At 38.0% G+C, this 19,982-nt stretch overlaps 1 protein-coding gene across 2 annotated transcripts; it reads right to left on the reverse strand.

Annotated features, from left to right (window-relative positions):
* Nucleotides 1-3,327: 3,327 nt before the first annotated feature.
* Nucleotides 3,328-16,679, reverse strand: LOC121377084. Of its 2 annotated transcripts, none has more exons than XM_041504951.1 (5): nt 16,618-16,679; nt 10,401-11,714; nt 7,722-9,235; nt 6,488-6,705; nt 3,328-4,876 (listed from the first exon to the last, which is right to left on the reverse strand). In XM_041504951.1, the coding sequence occupies exons 2-5, from the start codon at nt 10,813-10,815 to the stop codon at nt 4,804-4,806; spliced, it is 2,220 nt and encodes a 739-aa protein (XP_041360885.1). In that variant the 5' UTR covers nt 10,816-11,714; nt 16,618-16,679; the 3' UTR covers nt 3,328-4,803. The 2 variants fall into 2 exon arrangements, with proteins under 2 accessions (XP_041360885.1, XP_041360886.1); XM_041504952.1 differs by lacking the exon at nt 16,618-16,679 and adding an exon at nt 16,143-16,203.
* Nucleotides 16,680-19,982: the final 3,303 nt, after the last annotated feature.

Raw genomic sequence — 19,982 nt, forward strand, 5'->3', positions numbered from 1 at the left:
TCTCCGATTTAGTTTCTTCCTCTAAACTACATTTACCAGTGGCTAAAATTTGAATATCAAAGTCCGTGATATGTGCTGTTCTGTCTGTGGATAAGTGCAGCTAATAGAAAACTGTAGCGGGTTTCCTTTGGAAAAATTACCAAATGTTTGATATCCGATAGCCGTTGATGAATAAATCAACGTGCACCAGTGGTGTAGTTAAACAAAACAAATTCACTATTAACTGTAACTGTCAAGAGACTTTAGTTTTTTTAAACACTAAGGTGTGTTTTCACTGTTAGAGACGCTTTTAATAATTGGTACAGGTCTATGTTACAGAATTATTGATAGGAAAATTATATTGCAAAATATATAAAATTGATTGACTGACGTAGACTATTAATACATAGGGGACGTTTCTATAACACATTAGCTTTTGTATTCTTGTGTGTTTATTTTATCAATATGTATCGGTTCTATTTTGTTTTCTGTATAATTAATCATGAAAAACAAATTTAATTTTTTTTTAAATACTGTTGCTGTCAAGAGTAAAATAATGTGCGGTCATTACATACATTTTCATTCGTTGTTTTCAACAAATATTATCTTGTTTTGTTTTTTAACCATGTGTTAAATACAAAAATAGCTATAAGTTCAATTCCAAAATATCATTATGTTAAATACCAAAATATCCATGCGTTAAATACCAAAATAATCATGTTAAATACCAAAATAATCATGTTAAATACCACAATAACTATATTTTAAATACAAAATAACCATATTATAAATACCAAATGACTGTATGTTAAATACAAAATTAACTGTAAGTTTATGTTAAATACTAAATGACCGTAGTTTAACTTACTGGGGTGTCAATAACGTCTATTGTTTTCCTTTTCTTTTCTTTAGCTTCGGTTTGTTTTTTGTGAGTTTTTTGTTTAGTGTGTTGTTGTTGTTCTTGTTGTTTTCTTGTGTTGTTCTTGTTGTTGTTTTCTTCCAGGTTTGGCTACCAAGATGCAACATGCCTAACGAGAGTACAACAAGAACTCGCCATCACGGAAGCGACAGATTTCGGATATTTATAAAAGTGACATCTGCGCCGTGAACCAAAATGTTGTGGTATATGATGTCCTGTTCGTGGACAAAGTACATCAAAGATCCCTCTTTTCACTGGCACTACCATAACATGTTTCTGGCGCAATAAATTATTTGAAAGAAAAAAAGAAATGAAGATCCCATGTCGAATATTTATATGGCCTGTGTACTATCAATAAACTATGAAAAAACCCCTACAAAGTTTACAAAGATAGTTCGTCAGGCGACCGTCAGTTTTAAAAAGAAAATTTGATATATTATAAAACCATTAAAAATGGCAATTTGTTTCTTTGTAACAACTAATGAAATAATCTGGTTCAAGAAAAATAAGGGCCAGTAATTGCTCCCCCTCCCCAATTAACCCAGCTGGCCATTGATTTTTATGTAAAGTTTCAACCTTATAAAACGATACCGGCCGCGATGGTGACTTGGTTACGCCATCGGACTTGATGCTGGTAGGTACTGGGTTCCCAGCTTAGTGCAGGCTCCCACCCAGAGCGAGTTTAATTGAACGACTCCGTGCGTAGACGCAAGGCCACTACACCAACGCTCAGTAATCATTAACAACTAACCCACTGTCCTTAACAGACAGCCCAGATAGCTGAGGTGTGTGTGTGCCCAGGACAACGTGCTAGAACCGTAATTGGCTATAAGCACGAAAATAAGTTGAAATGAATGAAATGTAAAATCGTTGTGGAAACAATGAAATAATGTACCTCAAATCGTATCCTCGTTTGCTGTTTGATAATGGATGCACACAATAACACAGACACCTTATTCTAGATTTAATCGTTTATTGGTGTGATTGGCGTGTGATAGCTACTATTACACAGACAAACAAGCATATAACTAAAAATAGGTTATCTCGAATAGTATTAAAAAAGGTCGATCGACTATTACATAATAATGTAGGGTAGGGGTTAAAGGAAGCGTTACAAAACGTTATGAGGGATGATGGGATGTCTCATTTGTATTCTGTCAATAATGTCAGTCGTGGCTAATTTACTGAGAATGTTTTTTTAACTGTTAGATAATACTGTAGGGTAGGGATTAAGAGAAGCGTTACAAAACGTTATGAGGGATGATGGTATACTAAAATATATCTGTTAATAATGTCACTCGTGGCTAACTCATGTAATGTAAAATGTTTTTTGTAACTGTAAAAATACACATGCAATTAATTTCTCGTTCCAGCCAGGGCACCACGACTGTTGTATCAAAGGCCGTGGTATGTGCTATCCTGTCTGGGATACTGCATATAAAAGATCCTTTGCTACTATTAAAAACAAAAATGTAGCGGGTTTTCTCTCTATGACTGTTTCAAAATGACCATATGTTTGATATCCAGTAGCCGATGATTAATAAATCAGTGTGCTCTAGTGGCGTCGTTAAGCAAAAAAAAAACCAAAGTAATTTTTTTATGTAATGAACTTCGTTGAAACTTCGCGCGTAATATATTTTTGGCTAAATATAATTGTCATATTCAACGGTAGAGAAAGGACAAAACATTATGACAGGCGTACAAATACCTAACCTTTCCATTACGTAATTATTTATGGTCTTCACAGACTGAGGTGAACAATAATACAGACAAAAATAATCCAAAACAAAGAAATAATATGAACAATACTAATCAACAACTAACAAAAGCATCAAACACATCTATTTTTAGTCTTGAAATACTAGTCAATACACAATTTGTCATTACCCTGAATGTCTATATAGGAGGATGCACAGGGGATGGAAGTTTGCTCTACCTCTCAGAAATGTTGCCTCTGTTTATTTAAAATATAGAATGTATGACGTCAGTTACCAACATGTAGGGGTGAGATGGGGAGAATATGCGCAACACAAATATGTGCAACCTCTTTAAAAATAAACACAAAGACACCTTAAAAAAAACACCTCCCCACAAAAAAAAGGAAACAACCCACAAACACACTCACAATCGCCCCATCCCCCACAACAAACATCCTCTAAAACCACCCCAAACAAAATCCACTTTGATCTGAATTGGAATACAATTCGCTGACATTATCACACACACAAAGATAAAGCAAGATGGATGGTGAAAAAATATTTAAACGAGATGTAGCATCAAGTGGGATCTAATACCTCAAGATAAGTAAACTAATATTGTAGGAGAGGGCCGAGCAAGTTGGCAGACAGCAAAAGAAGTTGGAAAACAGGAGAAGCTAAGAATATTATCATAGTGCAACAGTACAGCTATATTCAAAGTGCAATTTACAGATTTAGCTGTACACGTACGATTCAATTAATTGTTATTCTGTCACCTACCATTCATGCAATAGCTTAGTGTTAGTTAATTAGAGGAAAGAAATCAAACCAATTAGTGTAAAACTAAATTACAGCAATCAAGGACACTCTGTATTTTAATTGTTGCCCCCAGCTTAACAGCTATGGACTATAAACCATGGCAATTACGTATCGACAAATATGTGTATCTTATAAATATTCGTTTTGTATACATGAAAGACAGACCCAAGGATGACAGCTCTGCTGTTCGTACCCTTGTGGTTCTCAGTCGCAATGCCAACTCTATCCTATTGGGAGACCTGTGTGCCATTCACGCAAGAGCTTAGACCTATATTATCTGTAATGCCACGTTGTTAACAATGTTATATGTTAGAAAGGAAAATAACAACTTACAAGCCAACTTTTCATTCCAGTAAAACAACACAAGAAAAACATACACCGTGTTAATATCAAAGGAGAGAACGGAAAATAAGAATAACAGGTTAAAAATAATCAGTAGTAACATTACATGCATTTGTAAGTCATCTGGATATCTTCATATTTGTATCGAACTTGCGATTAAAACATGAATGCAAAGTTAGTGAATTAAAAATACTCCTATATAATGTATAAAACAGACGTTACTAAGGTTAGGGGTTTTGGTTGAAGTTGAGATTTAAAACAAAACGATCACTATCTAAGAATGGCTCTAATTACTGGTAAGCTAGCAACTTACATACAAGTAGTGAGCTCCGTGGTCTAGTGGATAAGTTACTGGACAATCAAGTTGACGACAGTGGTTCAAATCCCGTCAAAGCTGGCTCACATTTTCATTAATCTTTCTCATCTCTCACCATCTAACATTCTCATTATTTTAATATAAACAACTTTCCAGTTTCTCCTACGACTTCAATCTGTTTCGACCCTTTCAGTCAGTGTCCTCCGACTCTGTCTTCTGAGCTGTCCACACCATGTTCTCTGCCGCTAATAAAGCTGGTCTGGACCACGCCACTACCTAACGACCGCCGGTAGTAGGGGTGTATAGTAGGTGGTCACAAGTGCCTCTTAACAATGCCAAAGGTAACCACTGAACACTGCCCGAAGTGGTCAGACTAAGCCCACAGCTAAAAGCTGATGGGGAATGACAGGTGTGTGTCATGGTTAGAGAGACAAGGACTGGGATGTGGAGATGGACAGCAAAAGATCGGGAAGAAATGAGATGGAAACGTATTTACAAGTATACCTGGTGATAAATTTCAAAACGAGACTGTCGTGAGTGTGCCACCATTGTAAGATGTTTCTGACTAACAACCAAAATTACATATCCTAATTATCCTATATTTGACACCCAGTAGCTGATGATTAATAAATCAATCTGCTCTAGTGGTGACGTTAAAGAAAGTTTAACTTTAACAATGGCAGCAAACAGTGTGATGAAAGCATCAAACAGTTTTGTTGAGTTCAGCCTTGCTATTCCGTCACACCCTTGCTGGCCAGTTCATCTCTAACTCGTGATAAATAAGTCGGGTCTGGGTATCCAAACCTAAAATAGAAAACACAAAAACACATTATCTATTACTCATTGGTAAACATTTGGTGAAAACACAAAACACATTCAATATTACTTATTGGTAAACATTTGGTGACAACACGACAACACATTAACTATTATTCATTGGTAAAAATATGGTGGAAACAAAAACACATTAACTATTACTCATCAGTAAAACAATATTTTAAAACACATTAACTATTAATCATCAGTAAACATTTGGTGGACAAAAATAATTAAATTGATCACATGAAGGTAGAACACACCGTAATTAGTATTTTACTCCTGATGAAAACACAAAAACATCAACTATTACTCATCGGTAAACATTTGGTGAAAAACCAAACTGATGACACCCAAAGTAACATAATTATTATTTTATTCCTGATGGGTCTTGCCTATCTTTTCACATGTTTTAAGTATAATTTCATTTTCTTTGTGGTGGCTATATGAAATCCCCCCCCCCCCCCCCCATATGATTAATTCTAGAATAGCACTTTAGTGTACTTCTGCTGGACAAACAGGTCAGAATAGCATATAACAACCCTCTGCGATTATAAAAATGTCAACAGCCCCCCCCCCCAAAAAAAAAAAAAAACCCAATAAAATAAAATAAATAAATAAATAAAAACCAATAAACAAACCAAAAAAGCCATGTGGAAAAGCCATAGAATATAGTGCACAGCAAACACAAGGAATTTAAAAAAAAAATCTACAAGCGATTACATACTTATTGGACCCGACTACTCGAGTGTCAAACTTGACCCGGACCCGAGTACCCGACACTTACCCTAGATGATAATGAGACTAGGGAATAAAGTAAAATAGCATTATGCATCTTAATTCCTGCGCTGAACATGGATGGCAAATCATGCCATTGTATTGCATTCCACACATTCTGACAGCTCTGTAATGTAACCGGCTGGCAAAATAATTTAAAGAAATATAGTTAAATGAGAATGTTCTTCCTTGTACAGTGCTTGAAACTTAATTGGATATAGGCACGTTAATATTTTATCATATCCTATCCTATTCTTTGTACGGGTACTCGAGTCCTGTGAACAGACTCTATTCTTGCTAGACTCGGTCCATGCCCGAGTACTCGTGGAGACCTTACATTACACAGTTCATGTCAGTGTAAGAGAACATTGATCATGGCCATCTGTATGTCTTCACTGAACTAGGGTAAAAGGATGGGTTTCCACAGAAATTCTCACATGTATAAGGCTGGATTTCCATACAAGTTGTCACAGGTCTCAGAACACAGTTCTCGTCAGTATCAGAGATCATCTATCATGGTCCACCATGGTCCTTCATTGAGATCTCCTTGTGGTGCATTACATTTAGTACTTGGGGTTTAATATTTCATTTTTAAAATATTATAATTACCAAAAAAAACCCACCCCGATAATAATATAATAATTTCGAGCTTTAAAACAAAGTCATGTAATAATAAATAGTATATGTTATTGTTATATACGGTGAGTTGTAATTGTGTTGTCTGGGTGTGTGTAATTTGTCATAAAGTAATAATACTAAAGAAAAATAAAATCCGAATAATAACAGAACAAAATATTGTGCCCTTTAAAACCTCGACCCTACCTGGTTGGTCCTCCATGCGTGTTCGTCTTATGGTGAATATCATTCCACATCACCATGTCTTCTCTTCCGGTCGTGGTCGAGCGACCAACCGTAAACGTCAGCTTCCGCTCGAAGGCTATTTTTAGCAACCGAAGTATGGATCGGCCCTCGTCGGTGTCAGGAAGAAACCCTCTTCGTCTAGTTCCGTGATACGGCTTGCCTGGGTTCGGGTGCTGGTCCTATAAGAGAAACGGAAAGGAAAGGGATTTTTGTTAGCGAAACCTCACTCGGTACGATTTAAGCTACCGCAATTTGGAAAGAAGGAAGGAATGTTTTATTTAACGACACACTCACCACCTTAGAATTAAGATTATATGGCACTGGACATATGGTTAAGGACCACACAAATAACGAGAGAGGAAACCCGCCGTTGCCACGCAATGGGCTACTATTTCCGATTACCAGCAAGACATCTTGTATTTGCTGCATCCCACAGATAGGATAATACATACCAAGTCAGTTGTGGAGCACTGGGTGGAACAAAAAATAGCTTTATGGGCCTACCGACGGGGATCGACCATAGAATGATAGCTCATCGGGTGAACACTCTACATTTCGCACTACGGCTAACATGGATATTTCAACACGTGGCATAGAACGAAAGGACACCTAGAGTTGCTACATACATGTTAGCTAATGCTGTGATAAAGTAGCAAGGAATGGCCAGTCTAGACAGCCTCCCCCCCCCCCCCCCGTAAATTACCAGACATGCGCCTAAAACAGGTTAAACGTTGACGCCATCGAAAGCGATTGATTCTATAACTCATCACCAGGGCCGTACCCTGATCAAAATCCGGGGGGGGGGGGGGGGGGGGGGGGGGCACTACTTTTTATAAACAAATGAAACACTATACAAATTAAACCCTGAGTTGTGTATGCTATTTTCTGGAGTAAAAAAAAAGGCACATTCTCACACATCATGTAAAATATATATTAAGCATATAGGAAAATTATAAACTATTTTCAAATGACTACAATATGTTATTAGTAGATAAAAATAATACAAGTTAATTTCATTTTATATGTCAAGTTAATCCCTAATATATAGTATATTTTCAATTGCCTGTATTAAACATCGTTTTAATAATGTTTTTGACTAGAGGAATATGCGACAAATTATTATTATTTTAAGATACAATTTTAGTACAAGTCACACTATTTCCGTTATATTCTTGATATGCTAAAACATAATTACTGTCTGTATTCCATCTTCAAAGTAGTAGTTAATGAAGATGACCCCGTGACCCTCGTAACCAGGACAACTCATGCCAGGAATGACCTTGTCCCTCATTGTCCCAGGAGGCTGGTTCCCTGTGAGGATTCCATACACCATGTTGCAGGTGGGACAGAGAGGCTTGAAGTTATTAAAACCGTTGTCGATATAGTCCGTGCAGAACGTGTGGCCGCATTTACGCAGACGTTTAGGTTTGGTGATCTCGTTCATGGAGATAGCACAGGTATCAGGTATAGTTGACATGGATACGAAAGATTGTTGGTCAGTTGTCTTTTCTGTGCAATGGGTGTCTCCTGACTGACTCTGTTTGCCTTCACTTGGCAGTTGATCTATCGAACCACGTCTCTTTGTCTTCCTAGTATTAACGTTGACTTCGAACTGGTAGTCTTCATTATTACTTGGCGCAGAATCAGAAGTCAGATGTTCATTTGACTCTTCTGCTGAATCAGACGTATATTGTTTACTCGAGTCCTTTGGTGAATTTGAACCAGACATCTGTTTTGTTGACTCTTCTGATAAATCCGACGCAAGTTTAATTGCACCTTCTGGTGAATCAAATGATTTGTTAAAAATGAAATCCATATCTGATTCTCTTGATTCTGTATGAAAGTCACTTGATGTACTGTCGTCTGACTGACATGGCGTCAGCATCTTTCTCTCTTCATCAAATGGTTTCTGCCAATATGTTCTTGGCACAGTCGTATTACGGGTACCAGTACTGACAGCGTGTGTACTGGTATTTTCTTGAAAGTCTCTGTTAGATCTGTCGTGTGGCCTTGCCTCGGCTTCTGTTATATTGTATACTTGCTCATCTCTAATTCGATTATTTCTTCTTGGTGTTTCAGGTTGACGATGGAATGGTTTACCTCTGTACTGATTATTCCATCTTGGAGCATCAAAGTGTGTAGATGCTGTTTGATCAGGACGTTCTGTCTCCAATGGCCTTGTCTCGGCTTCTGTTATATTGTACACTTGTCCATCTCTAATTTGATGATGTCTTCTTGGTGTTTCAGGTTGATGGCGGAATGTATTATTCCACCTTGGAGCATAACACTGTGTAGAGGCTTTCTGATCAGGACGTTCCGTCTCCAATGAGGTCTGTTCACCAGGATGTCTGCCAAAAGAACTGGAGTTATTTCCTGATCGATATCTATTGAAGTTATTTCTGGAATTCGTGTCGTGTGTCTTTCCTGAATGATCGACATGACACATACCATATTCTTGAGCATTTTGATCGCATGTGTTCCCAGTTAATGCGTTTCCTATTGCATGGAAAACACTTTTGGCAAATTGTTTTACACCTTTCTTCGTATTTGTAGCTTTAGAAAAATGTTCGTCCCATTGTTTTATAACTTCACTATGAACTCCAGGAGTAGAACTAACTATCAATACATCAGTGAGCGTTTGGCTTTGGAATTCAGACAATGCTTTTACCAGAACATCCACGGCAAGTGGCAAGGGAGCTCTACCCTGTCCTGCAGATAAAACAAAAACAGAACCAGTACGTCAGTATAACAATGGTAAGAAAGTACAATGATGGCAAAAACTCAAATGGTAAATCGACACGACACCGCGATATGTGTCGTGCAAGATATGTAAACAGACCAGAAGATACAGAGGTGTCTGAAGATAACAGCAATTGGAGGACGACGAGGTGTGGGAGGTAGGGTGGAATGCATACTCTTCAGAGTTGGGAAGAGGCGGTGTCCTTCTGATCCCGCTTCCCACACCTATAAAACTTCCAAGTGATACAACTATGGAAAAAATCCCAGGTGATAATGGATGATGTGTGCCATTTTGTCATGGTAGAATCACGGACTATCAAACACTGGAATCTGAAGATTGATTGCAGAAGAAGATGAAAGATAAGAGATGTCAGAAGGGAAAAAAAGACACAAAGAAAATGAAGGTTAAATGGGAAGTACCACAATAGCTTAGGTACCTACATGTTTAGCGTGTTGCTTTGTCACTAACTGTGTATGAGTCTGACTTACCAGATCCCAGCAGATGTACAGCAAGTGATTTCAAGTGCTGCTAGTTCGCTTACCACAAGAAACATAGGTGTCACAAGATGCCAGAAACTGGTTGAGGAATGCATAATGTTCAGTGTTTGGAATGGGTGAAGTCCATCTCCCCATGATGATGGACAACGTGTGTGCCATAAGAGTCCATAAGTTACAAACGTTTGTCATGGAAGAGTCATGCACTGACAATTACGGGAACCTGATGACGGATTACAGATGTTGAAAGATAAAGATATATTAGAATGTAAGGATGGAAGGATGGAGCAGTAGACAGACGTTTGTCGTGGAAGAGTCATGCAGTGACAATTACGGGAACCTGATGACGCATTACAGATGCTGAAAGATAAAGATGTTAGAATGGAAGGATGGAAGGATGGAGCAGTACAAAATACAATAATTCCCCAGATACCTACTTGTGCAGATTGTTACTTTTGTCCCTAACTGTGTATGAAGCTCACTCAACTGTCAGAGCAGACGTACAGCAAGGTATTTCAGGTCTAGGCAGTTCGTTTACTTTCTAATCTACCTGAACAGCTTTACTAAGTAATCGTTCCACTCACGTTTACATAAGACAGCTAATTCCAGGGAATATTATACTGCTTTGAAACGGACTTACCAGATCCCAGTAGAGGTACTGCAAGTGACTTCAATTGCAGCCGGTTCGCTTCCTTTAAAATCTCCTTGTATAGCTCTAGCATCCAATATTTCCATTCAAAATTAATTAGGGCGGCATCATAAGGCATGACTACGGCAAAACATATTGTTTTGAATGTGAGTGGGATCCCGTAACGGCGTGGATGAAAACAATAAACGTCTCCCCACTCGAGGTGCTCAGTTCCGCGTTCAGCAGCGATGAGTTTGGCGAGAACATTGTGCTCAATCCCCGCTAGTTGACAAAGTGACGTCGTCACTGTACTAGGCCTTTTCATATCGCAGCACTGGCCAGTCACTATTCCTTCTGCCTCGGCTTCAGCGACGTCACCAAGGTAGCAAATGATATTCAGTCCACTGTTTGTAGTGTATTTTTCCATCTTGATATAATATTGTCTCTAAAATGTGCTCTGTAAGTAATGCTATAATCCACACTTAGGATACGTTGATTCCAGTGATACGTTGGTCACCGTACAACACTGACGATCACGTGCTGACCTTACGTGCTGACCTCACGCAGGTTTTCTAATGTGATATAGACAGTTATCGAATTACTCTAGACTGCTGGTAACCGACCTCGTCTGATCCAGACATCTATGATCTGGTAGTATTTGTATTGGTTGTGGATTATGGTCTAGATGTCTAGATTGTATGTCTTGTGATATTTGATTGGTTGTAGATTATGGTCTAGCTGTCGAGATCGTATGTCTTGTGATATTTGATTGGTTGTGGATTATAGTCTAGCTGTCGAGATCGTATGTCTTGTGATATTTGATTGGTTGTGGATTATGGTCTAGATCGTATGTCTTGTGATATTTGTATTGGTTGTAGATTATGGTCTAGATGTCGAGATCGTATGTCTTGTGATATTTGATTGGTTGTAGATTATGGTCTAGCTGTCGAGATCGTATGTCTTGTGATATTTGATTGGTTATAGATTATGGTCTAGCTGTCGAGATCGTATGTCTTGTGATATTTGATTGGTTGTGGATTATGGTCTAGATGTCGAGATCGTATGTCTTGTGTCATTTTATTGGTTCTGGATTATGGAATAGCTGTCAGATTGTATGTCTTGTAATATTTGATTGGCTGTAGAATTGTCGTCTGACGCCAATATCTATGTCGTAATATCTGATTGGCTGTAGAATTGTCGTCTGACGCCAATATCTATGTTGTGATATTTGATTGGCTGTTGGTGTTGGTGCTCAGTTTTCTATTCTACGGGACAACTGCAGAATCGCTCCTTCATCGAATTCTTTAAGTCCTGGCTTTGACATGACTGCAAATATTAAAACACAACCATTATAGTACGTGATATAAGGATGAGCACATCAAAAATACTAGCTACAGTTCTAAATGAACGATAAACAAGGAAAAGAAAGGAATGCTTGTTAAGTGATACATGAGCACATTTTAAACAACAGCTATTTTGGTGTATAACAAACATGTTCTATGTACACTGAAACCTCTGAAAACTGGACCCTCTGTAAACAGGAATTCCCTCAAAACAGGACGTTTTTCGTGATCCCTTTTTAAATATATGTGAAGAAGATAACCTCTGTAAAGCGGATACCTCTTACAACCGGATTTTTACTTGGTCCCGAGCGTGTCCGGTTTAGAGGAGTTTAACTGTAGGGTAATTCCACGGTAACTGACGCAACATTCAGAAATTTTTTAACGTCTTGATTATTTTTATTTTTTAAAAGTATTCAATAAAATTCTTAGAAGTGTTTTTGGTTGAAATAAATATGTTGTGACAAAGTCATGTCAAAGAAAATTTCATTGCATACAATCTCAGCGCAACTACAATCACAAATAAAGTGTGGGTAACTGACGCAACAAAAAAAAGTAATGTGTTTTTGTGTAAGCCATAAATAGTTTACAAATATTTCACATATTAACCACACTACAGGAAGAAACCCGTCAGCACCTACGTATTTTACGGGAACATTATTGTCGGGTTTCTTCCTGTAGTGTGCGAATTAGTGGTTATTATGTGAAATATTAATTTTGTTGGCGGCGAATTTGAAAATTATCAATGTAAAATTAGCTATTTAGCATCAAACATAGGATTTTTGTTGTATTAAAGCGGGAATCTTTGCCTACCGTGTGGTAGACAGCCAGTCAGGGCCGTATTATCTATAAGGCTGACAAGGGGACCTGCAGGGACTAGGAACCCGTCAATTGTTTCGGTTAATAACTGTGTATTTCTGTAAATAATTACTAACTGTGTATACCTGTAAATAATAACTAACTGGGTATTTCTGTAAATAATAACTAACTGGGTATTCCTGTAAATTATGACTAACTGGGTATTCCTGTAAATAATAACTAACTGGGTATTTCTGTAAATAATTACTAACTGGGTATTTCTGTAAATAATAACTAACTGGGTATTCCTGTAAATGACTGACAGTGAACTGGGTATTCCTGTAAATTGTGACTAACTGGGTATTCCTGTACATAATAACTGGGTATTCTTGTAAATAATAACTAACTGGGTATTCCTGTAAATAATAACTAAGTGGGTATTCCTGTATATAATAACTAAGTGGGTATTCCTGTAAATAATGACTAACTGTGTATTCCTGTAAATAATAACTAACTGGGTATTCCTTTAAAGTATGACTAACTGGGTATTCCTGTAAATAATAACTGTGATGGTTGTGATCACTGTTGTGTATTCATATAAAATACTGCATATTAAAAATGAACGTGTGTTAAAGGTTTTTTGGGGTTTTTTTAAAGAAAGACTCAGAGTTAATTCCAATATTTAAATCTACTTACCTATCATATTTATATTTCCGCACAGCTTTTACTTTATGTTAACTTTTAAATTTTTATATTGATCTGGTCATCACTTCATGAGGTATTTACCTTTGTTAAAGTTTGTTTTATTTAACGACGCCTCTGGAGCACTTTGATTTTTATCTTATCATCGACTATTGGACGTCAAACATATGGTCATTCTGACATATTTCTTTAGAGGAAACCCGCTGCCGCCACATAGGCTACTGTTTCCGATAAACAGCAAGGGGTCTTTATATGCACTTTCCAACAGACAGGACAGCACATACCACGGCCTTTGATGAACCGGTTGACCACTGCTTGGAACGGAAAACAGTCCAAACTGCAAATGGGTCTACTGAGAAGGATTGATCCGATGACCGACCGCTTCACAGGCGGACACGCTAGTGCTTGAGTTACATCCCGCTCCTTTACCTTTGTTTGACAACCAATAACCAATGTATCGTTTGTGCTGAGGTGTCGTTAAACATTAATTCAGTTAACATACAGACGATACAGTGATCACCCCGCAGAGTGTTTATCCAGGTTGGAATACTGAAATACTTCCTCGTTTTGCTTTCGATACGTTCTGTCTTGGCGCGGATAAAAGACTCTTCTTTTTTTTTAAATACGGGTGGAGTCCTGTTTAGAAAATGTTTATTAATTTTTCTTGTTAAATACAAAGATTATACCTTGCATTACATCCCCCTCAACCTCCCCCCCAAAAACCCCAACAACAAATAATCCTTATTCTTAGTATGAAACAAAAAAAAGAGTAAAGTTTGTTTTATTTAACGACGCCACTAAAGCACATTGATTTAATTTTATCTTATCATCGGCTATTGGACGTCAAACATATGGTTATTCTGACACTGTTTTTTTAGAGGAAACCCGCTGTCGCCACATAGGCTACTCTTTTACGACAGGCAGCATCGGATCTTTTATTTGCGCTTCCCACAGGCAGGATAGCACAAACCATGGCCTTTGTTGAACCAGTTATGGATCACTGGTCGGTGCAAGTGGTTTACACCTACTCATTGAGCCTTGCGGAACACTCACTCAGGGTTTGGAGTCGGTATCTGAATTAAAAATCCCATTCCTCGACTGGGATCCGAACCCAGTATCTACCAGCCTGAAGACCGATGACCTAACCACGACGCCACCGAGGTCGGTAAATGTATATATGAAACAATCTTCGAAAAAAGCACGGCGGAAGCAAGTAGATATTGGGGGGGGGGGGGGGGGGGGGGGGGGGGACTGACTGAGACCGAGGGCGATTTTCTAGGGGTAGGGGTAGGGGAATGCTTAACAACATTTATTAAGGAACAGGAGGAGGGTCGGGGTGGCAGGGATTTGTGTCCCCTCCCCCACTTCTAGGACAAAATCAACTGGGATTTTTTTTTTTTTTTTTGGTCATACCCTTTGTAAATAGATAGAGATTATTATACGAGCTTTTGTGTCGTACTGATTTTACGAAACGAGTGTCAAGATTATTGCATTATCCACATTATCCAAACTAATATTTTCGTGAATAACAAGCTAGGGCCATTTCAAAATGTAACTAAAACGAGACGACAAAACGACATCATTTTCCGAAATGACGTCATTTTGATAAGCATTTACGCTGGGGAAGCAGCATTAAGTTATGACGTCACTTCACAAAATTACGTCATTCGTTGTGCACGTGAAATCATTATGACACGTGGGTCATACAGGTTATATTTCCATGAATATCATGAAATATGCGGATAATAAATACAACTGTGGCTCCCCCGTCCCCTCCCACACACACACACACACACTACAGATATCTTTCCTATTTTTCAGCCCGTTTTTTGTTATTGTGACATTTATTACGTCGCACGTCTAGTCAATGACATAATATTTAAATAATTTAAAAAAAAAGCAAAATTTAAAATAAATAAATAAATAAATAAAACGCACACCACTCAGTGTTACAAAACAATGACAACAAATCCGGACCGTAGACGTTTATCTTGAGCTGTTAGTAAGTGCCTAGCCCGAGTACTCTACCGTTCAAGAGCTAGACGGACGTTTGGACGGCTATAACCATACATATGCCAGGGGCGTCAGTGGTGGATCCAGAAAATCCTTTGGAGGGGGGGAGGGGGGGCAATGACATGAGGCGGAATGCCAATGGAACTTTGATGGAGGTTTGGAGGGGATCGTAAAAAATGAAAATTAATATATAATAAAATTATAACTGTCACAAAATTTAGGGGGCCTGGGCCCTTGCCCCCCTCCCATCCCCACCCCCCACTAGATCCGCCTCTGGGCGTAGCGCGATCTGGACCTGGGAGGGTTAAAATATGAACCAAGTGGACCTGTTTCCTATTTTGTTTTGTATAAACATGTATGTTTTAGTTCTGAAAGCGGACCATTTACTTCAGCGGGCGGGGGGGGGGGGGTGTTCGTCCGAACCCCCGACCCCTCAGCCTACGCCCCTGCCTGGCTGTCTAGCTCTCGAACGGCAGAATACTCGGGCTATTAAGTGCCACAAATGCATAAAAAATATCGTAAATTCCCCCCCCCCCCCCCAAAAAAAAAAAGCATTAAAGGAAACGACAGCAGACATAAGGGTAGACGAATTTACATTCGTGACGTGCTGACCACCCTCCCCCCCCCCCCCGCACACACACACACTTATATGGAATATTGTCAGGTCACATGCATGTTATGTACTGTTTTATTTTTTAGAGATGATCAGCGCCTCGCAGTACGCGGTTTTGTCCCTTTGATCGCTGTTATCGTTTACATACAAAATGTTGTTAGAAACTTAGAACTATTATTTAATATTTATATTGATAAACATGACCCCTGTTGCCTGGTGTTTCTATATAACACGACTAGTATTGACGTAAACTATAAAAACCAAGTTAATATCGTCTGACAAACTTACACGTCCAACCCGATGTGTCTTCTGTCCGAGCTGGAATTATCGGAAATACTTCCTAGTTTTGCTTTGGAAATAGATTTCTAGCACCCCGTAGTTGAATACGCCTCATTTCGAATGAGGCCAGCCCATACCATGATTGTCATATTATTATTGTTATTGCAGGCGTACGGGCTCCCGTTTTATTAATATTGTTCATTATTACAATTATCGTTCATTTATTAATTTCATTTTATTTTATTTTATTTTACTGTTTTATTATTTCATTATTTTGTTATAATTTTAATTTTAATTATTTTTTTCGAATGAGGCCATCCCATACCATGATTGCTGTTATCGTTTACATACAAATGTTTGTTAGAAACTTAGAACTATTATTTATATTGATAAACATGACCCCTGTTGTCTGGTGTTTCTATATAACACAACTAGTATTGACGTAAACTATAAAAACCAAGTTAATATCGTCTGACAAACTTACACGTCCTACCCGATGTGTCTTCTGTCCGGGCTGGAATTATCGGAAATACTTCCTAGTTTTGCTTTCGAAATAGATTTCTAGCAGCCCGTGGTTGAATACGCCTCATTTCGAATGAGGCCGTCCCATACCATGATTGTCGTATTGTTATTGTAGGTGTACGGGCTCCCGTTTTATTATTATTATTCATTATCACAATTATCTTTCATTTATTTATTTATTTATTTATTTTAGCCACACTGTTTTAAAATACCATTATTACTGAAATTTATATTAAATCTGAATACCAACTTACAATCCTAGGAATTATTATTAAAATGACAAAATTTTTTTGGACGTCATTAATGTTTATAGCCCGCCAGGATCAGCCGATAACCAACTAACGCTAAGAGATTACAATAAACTCATAAACCCAAACAATAACCTAATTATTGTAGGAGATTTTAACTGTCATAGCACACTGTGGGGAGGTCTGCACTCCGACACACAGGGAGACATACTGGAAGAATTCATAAATATACGTAACCTAGTATGTCTCAACGATGGCAGTACTACATTTATCCATGATTATTTAGGCACCTCTGCCATCGACCTTGAAATTCATTTCATATCTGGTAGATATGTTGTCAGCGATCAGAAGCATTTCTTGAATTAATTGATTCACTATTAGATGGAATATTTATCTTTACAACAGAGCAATGAAAGATGACATGATATTTCCATGAACCAGGCTACAGATTTTCGAAGCTATCTTAGCGCTACGATATTATAAAACTATCAAAGGCCATGATGTGACAGTGACATGTGCCAAAGCCTACGTCGGTTTTATGATATCATAGGGCTAAGTTATCTTCGAGATTATTGGCTCAGGTAGTGGGGATAACTAATACATTTGGCAGATACGGTTATACAGACACAATAAAAGATGTTATCTGAAATGTACCAAACCACAGGTGTCAGTATACAGAAAGAAGCAGACATGCTCATGATTCCTCATACTCATGAAGTAATCGGGCCAAATTCTCTTTATTAATATCCACCAATATCACCAATTTTTCCTTTTGAGTTCATTATAAAATGGTTGCTGGTTGACTGGTTGTGATTTATATATACTTATTTTTGTGTTGAGGCCTACCATGTAACTATCTCATGATGAGAACCCAACAGTCTATGTCTTTGGTGCACGGTTCGAATCCCATTACCGGCTCCAACAACTGAGTAGGAATAACAGCTTTGAGGTAAAAAGAAAGGATTTTTTTGTTTAATGACACATCACATTTTAAACTTTAAAGATTTGAATGGGTTTGAATAGTCATCAGAATTCCAAAATAACATACAAATACATGTATATAAAGTGTATACTAGTAAATAACAACGACGAGATGAGTTAGTTTCCATAGATATTTTATTTTTTTAAAAGGCACACTGTAACAACAGAATATTACAGTGTTTAGCGAAGCAAATCAATAGCAATTCAAGAGTAGCATTTAGAGGCATACTGTCACGGATTTAAGGACATTATTTCTCTAAAAATGGATAACAACTAAAAATTACATTAATTGTTGGAAACCAAATGTAGCTATTGCATCACCTTAACTGAACCATGATGGAGTGAAACCCATGTCAACCCTGTCAGCAATTTTAGTTTTTGAATTATGGACCATTGCCATAATTCAATTATTTTTACAAAATATCATTAATAAATGGAGTATAGTGGTTATGAAGGTAAATATCTCACCTGCCATAAACTAATTCGGTGAAGAAAGAAAAAAACACACCACACATTAAAGGGACAGACCCTAGTTTTTAAACACTAAGGAATATGTTTCACCTGGACTCTAGTTTCAACCCGTAAAAAATGGACACTTAAATCTGGTTAATTTACAAATCTCTAACAAATTTGAATACAACAGAGTGAAACAAGAGTCTGTGACGTTGAAATACCCTTAAAAATAGACTAAAACGCGACTCCATAATCTTTACTTCTCAGACACACGTGCGTTTTTAAAAATATAAAAAATGCATTTTGTAGTATTAGAAACATCAGGATGACCAGAAACACTTCAGTTGAAGGAAATGGATAATCTAAACAATTAAACATAAATAAACAGTGAAAAATATACCTTAGTGTTTAAAAACTAGGGTCTGTCCCTTTGAACCATTTATTATTATACAAATGTAATTAAAAAAGAAGAAGATGCATTGTGATGAACATTCACGTATGCAACCTCACAAACTATATAAGGCCCAAATGCCTTTTGTTCGTACACCGTGTTCGTATACAAATACGTAATGTTAAATGCGGAATCTGTAACATTCACTTTCTATGCAAATAGGTGGAGTGGATTCCACATATACGTCTCCGTACGTATCTGCGTATCAGATCTCTCCATGCATTATGAATTACGTATTGATTGGCATACACATTATGAACAACGTAAACATTGCTCGTGACCCAGGGGTGGGAATTGGTGAACTGTAAAAAGGAGAAAATCTAGAGGGGTCCCGGAAATTCTTGAAATCCTAGGTTAAAATCCGTGCCATCTGACACATTTTGAAGGAAAGGACGATTAAAATGCGAGGAAACGCAATGTTACATGAGAGGAAAACCGCAGATCCGAGGAGAATTCCCACCCCTGCCTTATAATGAGAGGACTGCCACTCATTGCAGATCCGTAACATGTTTCATTCCCAAGACTACGAGGACTGCCACTCCAACTCAGCTTAGAAAACCTGAAAGATGCACAAGATAGATCCCAATGGAATATATACAGCTGTGATGGCTTGCACTCACGAAACACCGTAAAAACAGTGACGATATCAGGTGTTCCCGAAAGTTGAGCATATCCTGCCCTGTCAAAAAGACATGTACACGGGCAAAACAGGGTACTGCATCAGACATCATTTTAGTCAGTGATGTGTCATATGGTGTAATAGCTTGCGAGTTTCTAACATAAAACGTTTAGAAGGTGTTCAGGGGCCCTTGGATAACCCGGATCAAACAACGTCTCTACCAAAAGTTGCGAAATATAGACACCAAAAGCGGAAGCGGAAGGGATATTGCTCGACATGAAGGGACAATCCACTAATGGAAAGCTGAAGTCCCGTTTTATCATACAGCTTTGAATGATGGCCAACGTCGTTCTGAATCTGCATGTATAGATCAAGCAAAGTCAAAACTTGATCTGTATAACAGAATGTGATCCTCTTCATAGTCCATTCCTTGACGTGGTGAGGGGGCTTGTATGTCTCAGTGACCCAGAGACCTATGCCAGCAGGAGCTTTGGCTTCTGTTAGGGACACCCCAAGCTGGACTGCTCAATGGGTAGAGGCTAGGACGGATATAGACTAAGGGATGAGGTTAACCC

The sequence above is a fragment of the Gigantopelta aegis genome, chromosome 7, assembly GCF_016097555.1.
Source record: "Gigantopelta aegis isolate Gae_Host chromosome 7, Gae_host_genome, whole genome shotgun sequence".
In the NCBI taxonomy this organism is placed as follows: domain Eukaryota; kingdom Metazoa; phylum Mollusca; class Gastropoda; order Neomphalida; family Peltospiridae; genus Gigantopelta; species Gigantopelta aegis.